This window comes from Pteropus alecto, unplaced genomic scaffold (assembly GCF_000325575.1).
Source record: "Pteropus alecto unplaced genomic scaffold, ASM32557v1 scaffold38, whole genome shotgun sequence".
NCBI lineage: Eukaryota > Metazoa > Chordata > Mammalia > Chiroptera > Pteropodidae > Pteropus > Pteropus alecto.
Window position 1 is genome coordinate 4525697 of NW_006442512.1, and position 11748 is coordinate 4537444.

Below are 11748 nucleotides of genomic sequence, written 5' to 3' on the forward strand. Positions count from 1 at the left end.
AGTCACCCAGAGATCTCCAGGGAAACGCAAATTCCTGGATCTCTCTCCCAAGTATTATTATTCAGGAAGTCTGGGATGAGGTCCAGAAATCTGTATTTTATCAAATTATCCAGGTGATTCTGATATTCTAGATTAGTCAAAGAAAATATCCAGCATCCTCTGGCTTATTTCTTATTTATAAATGGTAAATATGAGCAAAGTGTGATATAAAATAAATAAATGTGAAAAAAAATAATAAGATCAAAATCTCTATTTTAAATTGTGGATAAAGTGTGATTGAGCATTGCTAGACCCAGCTACACTCTGTTTAAGTGTGGGATATGTGTATGAGTGCGTGTTTTAAAAATCAGAAAGGAAAGGAATCTGGTCCCTTAATTATTAAAAGCTCTGTATGTAAGAAGTCTCTGGAATGAACCGCTAATAAGACAGCTCAAAGTCCTGAAGGATTTATAAAGAAATCTACTGTATGTATCAGAAACACCAGGCCTCCTGGAAGATGAGGGAACAGAGGGAAGAATGAAACCAGGTGGAAGAAAAGTATCTCCTGCTAAATAAAGGACAGTCAGGGGAGGCTGTGGGTACAACACTCGGGGTGGTCATAATCCTGCTGCTGCCTGAGCTAAACCATATGGAGGAAGAAACTACGTGAAGCAGAACGTGACGGAAACTGGTGGGAAAAAGGGGCAGGGCGGGCTGAGCTCCGACGATCAGTGAGCAGCTGACAGGCCAGGGAAGGGCTTAGGAAGTCAAGCTGCTGGCGGCCCTAAAGCTGGGATGGTGTAGGCTTCCAGCAACACCAGCTGTCTCCATGAAGGATCGAGGGTTAATGTGCTTTTTACAATCCTTTTTGGCAGAACCAGTGTTCAACCAGGATGTGATCGGCTGGGCAACTTGGAAGAAGGCACTGTCCTTGCAACCAGAAAAAATCACTACGGAGTTTGTTAAAAATACAGATTCTCGGGCCTCATCCCAGTAGGAAAGACAGCCTAGAAATACATGCTGGAATTGTTCCCTCAGGTGATTCTGGCGCAGCCGGCCTGGCACCAGACTGTGCAGCAACAGTTAAGAGCCACACCCAAGCCTCAATCTCACTCCAAATTCCTTTACGCACAATCACAGAATGGCAGAGCAATGAGAATCAAATCCAAGTCCTTTAATTTACAGATGAGAAAACCGAGCCTGGAGAAGTGGCATACTTTGTGAAAAGTCCCATAGTGACATAGTGACAGAGCCCAGAGCTCTGTCACCCACTCTGGCCATAATCAGGAACTACAGATCAGCTGCTGGGTGGCAGATTTTCATAAGGAAATCAGACCAGAACAAGTGGGCTAAATGTCCTGCTCTCAAATAACCACACCTATGTGAAGCCAAGCTGCTCTGCAATAAGGTGGATACCAGAATTGGAAGCTGCAGACGACGAAAACTCAGCCAGTCTGCTTGACCCATCTCCATCAGCAAAATAGTGCCAAAAAGCCAGACCATGCACTTTCAGAATCATTCTGAATTGCTCAGTACTTGATGATATAAATGTCTATTTTATGATGTGGAAAGCAGTCCACAATCCGTTAAGTGAAAAAAAGTGTTAAAATGATTATGCGTGGTGTTGGGGGTGGGGGAAGAGAAAGAGAGGTTAAAAGTGTTATCTGTAGAAGGTAGGTTACAGATGTTTTGTCTTCACAATCAACTTTTGGTTTATTTGTATTGTCTAATATTTCTGCAATAAATATGTAATATTTATGTAATAAAAATTTATCGGAGTTGAGCTCTTCCAAACACATTTGGCCCTTAGCCACTTTTGCATGTGCTTCTAGTTTATCATCTTATGGTGTGTTTTAAGTCCTGTTAATGGCTGGTGTTCTTGTTACATCCATATTCAACTGCAAGCCAACCAGTCACTTGTGATGGGTCATTCAGGATACCATGTCCCTGGTCATCAACAAGTTCTTTATATCTGAGCATGGCCTAGTCACTTTCTGAGGTAGGAGAACTTAAGGTGGCATCAGACCCACAGTAGAGTGTCAGATGCTAAAGCAGCAAATCCACGTACAGTTGACAGGAGGCAGTTGAGCCCAGAGGGATGTTTCCACTGGTAGGTAGCATAGGAAGGTGTGGCAGAAGGTAACAAGGTGCACTGGCAGATGGGCATGCCGCCCTTGTGTGTGACCCTGAACAGGGACCTACATGATGCCAGGCAAGCTGCCAGTTAGATGCAGGACATTACTTCCTGCGAAGGAGAGGGACTTGGCCAGGAAAATGCAAGGCTCACAGGGCCCAGAATTATGGTACAGGTGAGGCAGAAGCCTGGGGTGATGATGATGGTGATGATATTAATAGGTAACTTTTATTGAGCACTTACTAAATGCCAGAAACTCTTATGTACAGTACCCATTTAATTCTCACGACAACTGTTATGTCCATCTTACAGATAAGGAAGTCAAGACTACAAAAAGTTAAATGAGCTGCCCAAGATCATGGGGCTTGTAAGTGGTGAAGTCAGGATCTGAACCCAGACACTTTGAGTTTAGAACCCATGCCAGTAGCCACTATGCCATTAGACTCGTTGAGACTGCGTGGACAGCGAAGTAAATTTGCAACAGGTTGTCGGACAAGAGGGCCTTAATTCCTTCTTATTTGTTGTCAAGAGAGGTCCTAGAGGCTAAGGTCAGATTCAGCCTCTGAGGCCTGGCAAAGTGGCCCCAGCTGTCAGGAGCAGGGAATTGTAGGCTAAAGATGAAAAGCAAGCTAGGCTGAGAAAATTCTGTTTCACGTCTCTTTTGTACTTGTTATACTATTATCAGCATATGATCTTCCATTTTAAAGGTTCTATGAAGTTATACTTCCAGGTTACAGGTCATTTTACATTTGTTGAATTTTAAGTGGGTTGTTTCCTGATACCATAGACTGAGTCATTCTCACCTTATCAGTGACTGTCTCTATATTACACTGTGAGTTAGCTTTTGGCAGATTTCTTGCAGACAGCTGATCCTTTCTATGGACACCGATCTCCTTTCATTTTAAAGGTTCTATGAAGTTATACTTCCAGGTTACAGGTCATTTTACATTTGTTGAATTTTAAGTGGGTTGTTTCCTGATACCATAGACTGAGTCATTCTCACCTTATCAGTGACTGTCTCTATATTACACTGTGAGTTAGCTTTTGGCAGATTTCTTGCAGACAGCTGATCCTTTCTATGGACACAGATTCTTGTAATTTTTAGGCCAGAAAACTGACACAAGGGAAAAGCCATGTAGATAGAGATCAGGCTCACTCAGGATGGGACCAGCAAAGTCCGGAGCTGGATAGCCAAGTAATGCCCTATGAGAGATAACCTCCTTTCAAACGACTCCCTTTAGACCGAATGAGAGAGCGATATTTCCACTGGTCTCTTATGGAAAGAGGAATAAAGATGCACTTCAACAAAATGAGTTGAATCCTTATAAAGCATTTCAGGCCCTATCCAAAGTTCCATCTAGACAATTTCCTGGGGTTGCTATGAATCACAAAGTGTGTTGTGGAAACTTGGATACGTTTCTAGTGACCTTGGTTAATCGGAGATGACAACGGCCTGTACCTAATTTCACTGCTCAAGAGGCCATTGTTGGTGATCACACACTTACCTTTTGGTAACTAATTAATAAATAGCATAATTCCCAATGAAGGTGGCACCAGGAAACATGACCTTGTGCCTGGGTCAGATATACATTTTTTAATCCTTTGCATTGCTCTGGATTCAGTCAAAAGACCAGCTACCATAGCAACATATGATGTATTTAACATCACAGTGCAGAAACCTAAAAAAAAAAAAGTCTAGAAAATGTCCTTGCACTGCCATGAGAAAGTAAGTGGTTATGTGACCTTGGGCAAAGCACTTTGGTTCTCTAAATCTAAATTACTGTACCACCCCCACCTCCCAGATATTTTTGTGAGGATTAAATTAGTAACACATTAAAGTTTCTAGCTTATAGCAATGCTCAATTAATGTTAGCTGAATTGGAATCTAAGTAGACATCAAAGATGACCTAGCAGTTCCAAAAGCTGTAAGTGCCTGAAAGAAAGGTGTTTGGAGCAAACATTCCCCTTCTTTCTCTTCTACAGCTGGAACACAGGCTTTGTATAACCATGGACCAAATTTTCTTACAAGTAATCCAGCACATTTTTCAAATATGCTTAATATCTGCTTTTTCAAGTTACTTGGAACAAACTGAACCTTGCAAAACTCTTTTGCTACCTCCCACCATTTCCAGCACTTGACTAGATAGTCAGTGAATTGGTTTGTCCAAAAAAGTTGGGTCAAGGCTTTGGGTTTAAAAAAAATAAACAAAAAACTAAGATTTTCTTAGTTTTTAAACACTTTTTTCCCCATCCAAGTTCATAACGTTATTTTAGAGAAAGGTGTTTCCTTTTCATTCAATACATACATCAAAGACCCAAAGGATGTTGATAGGACCAAGACCACCGAATCACCCAGGAGGACTCTATATTTTTAATAACTCTAGACACACATCTATACAAATCTAAGTCTATCCCAGGAGTGCTTATTTATGTCTCCCTTTTGAGATTATTAATATATCTCTATACCTGTAAGCAGGTCTAAAAGAGAACACCTTTTTTTTTTTCCCTCCAACTAATCAGGAAGTATATGGCAAAATGTAAACTTGTTAAAACATTCAAAACTCCTACTTACTAGTGCCTACTTTTGAGATCACATAAATAAGTCTGGTTTCCTTCCCTCTGCTATCTGCTGGGGCAGGATGTGAAATTCCTTCAAAGGCAAACAGTCATCGTGCTCCTGCTATGTGTCATGTGACAATTGAGGATTCAGAGAAGAATCCTTCATAATAGTCTCTTGCAAGGATTTCACAGGTCAGGATGAGAAAACTACATAAACCGAAATAAGTAATGCAACAAGAAGAATTTAATGAATTATTTGGGCACTAAATTTCTAACTTTACAAAACCGAGAGTTAACTGATCGTTCCTAATGTTGGTAAAATAAGGAAATTAAAATTGTTAATATAGTAAATATAACTGAAAATTCAAACGTGGCTAGCAGAGATCAGCAGAGTGGGAGGAAAGGGGATCATATCCTTACCTTTCATAGTGAAGAGCTGACAGAGAAAATCTGAAGTTGATATATCAAGAAACAGAGGTGTTAATTAGCATGCTATTTAGAGTTATGGAGAGAATGACTATAAAAAACTAAACATTAAAAATGACTGTGATTACATCTTGGGAGAGGGACTAGGATATACCTCTCTCTACCACTGTGATATTTCTTACTATTTGTACTACTTTTTATAATCAGGGAAAGTGACAACCGTGAGCAATTCATACATAGTTATGTGTATGTGTGTGATTCATATATAAATACTTCATACATATGAAGTATATGTGAATATTTATATTTAATATTTATATATTCAATATATGTAATATTTACATATCCACATGTAGCTCACATATGTGTATACAAAAGGCCACTGATAGAATATGAAAAAGTCAATAAGAAAACCTTCTATAAGAAATTCCAAGTGGTCTGAGAAGATGGAAAGCAGAATGATGCAAAAGGCATGGACACTAGCACATATTTTCCAGGTAAGAAGGTTGGTGAAAAGCTCATGATAAGAGCAAGTTATGGTGAGCCTCCTAGTTAGATATTCTGATCATCCAGTGACTGGCCCCATAGTTTCTGGCAAGTTTTACACCTTACAGAATTGCACTGAATTCTTACCTGGCCCACTTGCTAAGTGTCTCCTTAAAACTGTAGTCAGGAAGTTGTCAGCAACTCTTTCATTCACTATCAGACTAGAAATGGGGAAGAATTAGAATCTGCCTGAACAGATCATGCTTAACTACATTTTGAGATTTGTCCAACATCTTCCCTTTATTTTCACTTACTCTCAGGCAGAAACAACTCCACATGGATAAATCCACTATCAGAAGGCAGTCTCACTCCAGGGAAATTTACTGTAAAGTCCCTGATACCAGAACTCATCACATCCTTATTTGCTAAAAGCTGCTTTTAGCTCCAGGAGTTTTTCCCCTCATAACGTTAAGTGCACTCTGTCTAAACTCAGGATCACGCCTCCTTTGGCAACGAAGCCCCTTAAAAACTTAACAACCTTGTCCCAGCCTTGCAACCTCAGCCTCCTTTCTTCTGAAAGAGCCAGAGTGTCAGTCTCTTCTCCAGGAAAAAAAGCACTGAATTCAGAGTGCTTCAGGAAGGTGGGGAGAGAGAGACACCTAGGCCTCTAGCACAAAGTGTCCTGGTCTGTTAATATATTTAGCAAATAATAATACAAAATCCCAGAAACAGCTCATAGAAAAGCATTTTACTTTAATTGTATCCCCACAGGCACCAAAGGAATTGCAGTTGGTTTTCTCCTTCCCCTGTTTCACCCCTATAAAGACTCTAGTTCTTTTGTTCTCAGGTCTTGGCCTTCTAAGAGCTTTTATGAAGAAGAGACTTAACTATTTATTGGATTCCATGAGTACTTGTTATTGTTTTTGCCACAACTGACAAAGCGCAGGGCTGTGGATAAACCTCAGATTCGTCCCTCTGTGACCCCTTCACTACTGAACACATACTTGCAAGGGAAGCCACCGCTCACTGAAAAACATCTGATGCCACTGAGAGGTTCCCTGAGCGGCCCCTTCTTGTTCCTCAGCTTCATGGGACTGTACAGGAACTCCAGGATCCCTATCACTCCCTCTTTCTGGAAAACTCTCCCCTCACATGGAGACCCGGAAATTCTCCAGGAAGGCCTTCGTTGACTCTACCCAGGCCAGGTGAATTTCCGCTGTCTGGAGATTTCAGGGTACCTGCGCAGCATCGGCGGTGCCTAGACTCTCTCTTACAAGACTTAGAGCCCCTCAGGGACAGAACTTACTCAAAAATCTCAGTGTGCCTGACCCAGAGCCTAACGCCTGATCCCACTCAGTCGATGTCAATGCTGTGCTTATGGACTGCAAGCAGGTACCTGCAACAGTGAGTGACTTGGAGCAAGTGCTGCACTAGCAGACGTCCGAGACTGATACTTGTGCTGAAAGACCACAAATTCTCTATTTCTGCTGGAGTGTGTCACCTTTACTTCCTCATAAGCATTGTAGGCAAGAAAATGAAAACCTTTCTTATCTTTAAAGACTACATTCAGATACCGTCAGTGCTGCATTTATCATCGATTTTGCAGAATTTCAAAAAGGACATCTTATGTGAATCAAACAATCCTAAAGACACCCCAGAATGTTTAAAATTCCCACATGACATCATAAGGCAGGCATAATGTTAAATATGCACGTTTGAGGGTATACAGAATTCACTGCCATGAAGTCATCTATAGTTTCACTTTTCTCACTTTAATCATGACCCAAGGATGATTATATTGAAACTACATCACAGGTGAAACGTTGGGTCTCTCAGCAGTCTTGTTCGTTTGTTTGTTTTCTGTTGGGCAAAGCGACACTAGATTACAGCTAACCCAGAGGACAAAGGAGACTCTGAGCAAGTCTGAGCATTTCATGCACAATTTTGTGATTTAGTATTTAGAAACTGAAAGCTGTTCAGATATGGGGAAAGCTTCCTCCACTGCTATCTAGAGAGGCATGTAAGCCACGTTCACTTATCCAGGTCCAAACGGTATATCTACTAACAACGTGTCCACGCCATACCAAGCTCCTTAGATACATGGCCTATCTGAACCTTGCATCGACCGTACGGAGTAGGTAATACTGTCCTCACTTCACAGATGGCCCAGGGAGTCACGAAACTTAGCTCCACGGTATTGCAGCTCAGGTAGCCCTGCTATTGGCAGCGCAAGTCTGACAAAAGGTGCACGGCTTAAAAAAGTATAAGTTAAATGAAAGAAATGCTTAATAGGTATCAAGTCCACATATATGCCAAATGTCCTCCCGCTTTTCCTTCTCTTTATGATTGACTTGGTTTTCAAAATTAAGAAATATACTCATCATTGGGAGAATGTGTTCTCCATTAGAAATTAATTCCTTTCATTTTCAAAGGACTGCAATGGATATTCAAGAACAGAGACCAAGACTGATCTCTACACAAGTATTTCTTTTTGATTTATGATCCTCATGACAACTCTGTGAGGTAGATAATATGACTTTTCTTTAATCTTCCATGGTGCCTGGCCTATTAGAAGATAAGCGACGATGCTCAATTAAGACTTACTTGTTGACTGATTAGTAATGGCTGTAGAAATATTAGTGCTATACAAAAATTAATAATTCCTGAAGTCTGTCAGAGGAAGAACAAGCTAAACAGCAATCCAGGCATTCAGAGAAATTATTAAAATCACAAATTAAGTCATTTCTATGGACTCTACGGCAGGAAATATAATTTTAATGAGAAAATTGAAGCTAATATATAACAGCTGTCCTGGTACCCAGTAACAGAGAATTAAGGCATATTAAATTATTAATGAAAAATATAGCAACTTGGAAATTTAACCTTTAAACATTCTCTAGTCTTTTCTCTTTTACATAGAGTCTTTAAGCCGATATTTAAAAAAAAACATATTTGGTCATCTTATGTAGTTTCCATTTACAATTTCCTTTGCTACTCATTAGCTGTGGACTCTTCAGCAAGTGACTTACTACCAGACTTTTCACGATGACCAGTATCTAAAGTGTTTATTTCTGGAAGGGCAGGGACCCTCTAGGAAACTTAGTGGATGATACCTATGCTAGTCAAACCACCCCAAACTCCTACTTATCTGGCCACAACTGGATGACCTAAATTACCTAAACTGCACGTGACCTACAGACCCATGAGCAAAGAATATTGTTGATGTAAATCCACTGAGAATATGGAAGTTGTTTGATACGCAGCAATTGTTATATTGTTGTTTGATATAAGCAATAGATAATCAATAAGTGATTCAATAGGTTATTCATAAGTTACTAAAGTAATAACCTTATTTTAAAAAAGCATATGGAGGAATAAATGGAGAGAAACGAGAGGGAAGGAAGATTTAAAAAAAGGTCATTAACACGGCCTAAAAAACCACACTCTCGTTGTCTTCCACACGTTTACTGCCAACTGACAGAAAGAGAAGAGTGGCAGCAGTTCCAGGCCCAGTTGAAGAGGAGTGTACTCACGTTGGTGTTGCACATCTTGTATTGGCGATAGGCCCCAGTGCAGGAGATGGCTGCAGACCGGGCAGGCTGGGAGAAGCTCGGAGCCACCCTGTGGGCCCCCATGCCATGGTTGCTGCTTGTTTCTGGGCTGTGGAAGAGACTTGAAGCTGCAGGGAAGCCTTGGGTGTGGGTCAGAGGCAGCTGGTAGATAGAGGCCTCTGAGGCCTGCAGTCCAGAACGAGGGCCGCTGTCACTCTGGTACAGAGGTCCATGTTGCGAGGCCCGGCGGGCTGGCGTGCTATAGCCATGGCTAGGACCTGATGCCCCCTGGGACCTGGAATGCCGGGATGAGGGCCTCTGCCTCCGAAGCCTCTGCGGTGAGTGTGCAGAGTCCGTCTGCAGTGGTAAGATGTACGGGGCCTTCCCATAGCCATACTTGCCAGGGCCGATGGGACCTCGGGTCCTGCTCCTGCAGAGAGATATACAAGAAAGGAGATGAACAGTCATGGAATTTTCATGTTCACCCAGAAGCTCTGGTCCATGGTAGAGAGGACTTCATAGAAACAAAAGCTTGGGAGAGAGCCTGCGGTGGAACAGGGAGGGAGAGGGAGGGCATTCCAGGAAAAGCGAACATCATAGAGGCTGGAACAAGACTCTACAGCCTGGAAAGTAGGATGAAAGTGGGAATCAACTGTGGGTAATGTGAATGGCTGAAAATGAGGTTAGGATGGTGAGCCGTGGTCACTATTGACTTATGTCAGGGAGCTTGGGTAGTTATGTAGGTTGTAGGGAGCCACCGAAGGTTTCTTGAGAAGTATAAAGATATAATTGTAATTTCAGCCATAGTAACTTCCTGTCCATTTTTTTTCTCATCATAGTTTGTGGGTTTTTTCCTCACTGACTGTGCCTGACATTTCAGACTCTTGTTTCCATTACCATTCATGCCCAAATAGCTTTTCTAGGTAAAGAGAACTTATTAGCTAAGGAACCAAATTCTAAGGCAGTCCTAGGCCTGACTTGCACTGGGTCAAACCTAATCCCTGAAGGAATGAAAGTGGGGTGAGCAACTGGCTGCTCCATCACTCTTGAGGAGACTCATGCGGAACAACGGGTAAATGCTCATCTTTACATTGGTACAGATCTTTAGATCTTGTGGCAGCCTGTGACATTGTGAGACCTCGTGCAAAGCACGTAAACAGTGGCGTGTTGGGAAGAGTGTAACAACCGGCTCTCTAGTGAGGTGAAAGCTCTGGCTTGCAGCGTTTTCTCATTCCCAGCGTAAATACCCCACCATGGCCAATTTCTAGCTGCCCTTGTGGAGACACAATCAGCTCTAGCGAGGAGGGAAAACCCAGCCATTGTTTGCAAAATATAGGAACGGTAAAGAAATACAAAATGAATCAGACGTGGTCCTTGAGATCTTAATCTTACAACTGAAAGCTGAAGCAACAAGATCATAACGAAGGGTGTGGTAAAGGCTTTGGAGACATTACAAAATTGGTGCCTTGGGAATTCTGAGGCAAGAGAAAGTACTTTTGCCTGCAGTGATTTGGGAAGGTCACTGGTCTGAGACTTGTGAAGCACAGGTTCCAATGTTCTGTGGAAGGACTTAAGTCAGTCACATCACTTACTTATTTGCAAAATGACTGAACTGGATTAAATGACTGCGAAGGTCGCTCCAGCTCTAAAATTATATGCTTCCATGATAATTAATTCTACTTTTACATAAAATTGGAAACGTGCCCAAGGGTTTCTATAAGATGGCCCCATTAAAATAAGTACATGAAAATAGCAATCAAGGTGAAACATTAATTTCTGCCCTCATGAGGAAATTCTTTCTTCGCTATTCATAACCACTGAATATAAAATCTAATAGACCACAACTAATTATTAACATCTTTATCACTAATTGCACCTTCATTCTTAGCTGATATGGTTTTGAATTAAACTATGCTACAGTGCTTATTTTGCCTTTAGGCATTTCTCAATTAATCTTGGCAACACTTGGGACTCTGTTAATGATGGTGGATCCAGCGTACTGCTTTAAGTGATGCAATTAAGACGTTAGTCTTAAAAATGTGTATAACTTGAATGTAATTTGCCTTTTTCTTTCTTGTGGCGGGCCAGGTAAAATGAATGACATCATGAAAATGCAAAGGAAAGAATTTCTCTCTGTGTGTTTCATGGTCTTTTTTTCTTTTCTTTTTCTTTGTTAGATACCTGAAAGTCTACCAAAAATTCTAGCCTCGAAGTAAGTACTGGGTGAAGAACCCCTCGCTGAAGGCAAAGAGAAATGTAGACATGTGGAGCACGGCTTCTCAAACTTGAATGTGCACAGGAATCACCTAGGATCTTGTTAAAAGGCAGATTTTGATTCAGGACATCTGGGGTGGGACCTGAGATTCTGCATTTCCCACAGGCTCCCGGGTGATGCTGGTGCTGCTGGCCCATAAACCCACTACTTTGAGAAACAAAGTCGTAGGATAGAATTGAAATTCCAAATAAAAAGGTGAAAATTCAACAGCAAAATTTTTCATGTTTAACGGAGAAAGACAGGCATAAATGTAAAAAACAAAAACCAAAACCCGTCTTTGTGACATACATACAAAATCTGCTGGGCTAGATCGGGCTGTACTGCTGGCGGCTCACCCA

General features: G+C 41.4%; 1 protein-coding gene across 1 annotated transcript in view; it reads right to left on the reverse strand.

Annotated features, from left to right (window-relative positions):
- Positions 1 to 10390, reverse strand: part of THSD4 (thrombospondin type 1 domain containing 4) — a 447797-nt gene extending 437407 nt beyond the window's left edge. Inside the window, exons 1-2 of the mRNA XM_025040368.1 lie at positions 10383 to 10390; positions 9118 to 9565 (exon numbers count right to left, since the gene is read on the reverse strand). Of these exons, the coding sequence (XP_024896136.1) occupies positions 9118 to 9565; positions 10383 to 10390 (456 nt within the window). The remainder of the gene's footprint in view (positions 1 to 9117; positions 9566 to 10382) is intronic.
- Positions 10391 to 11748: the final 1358 nt, after the last annotated feature.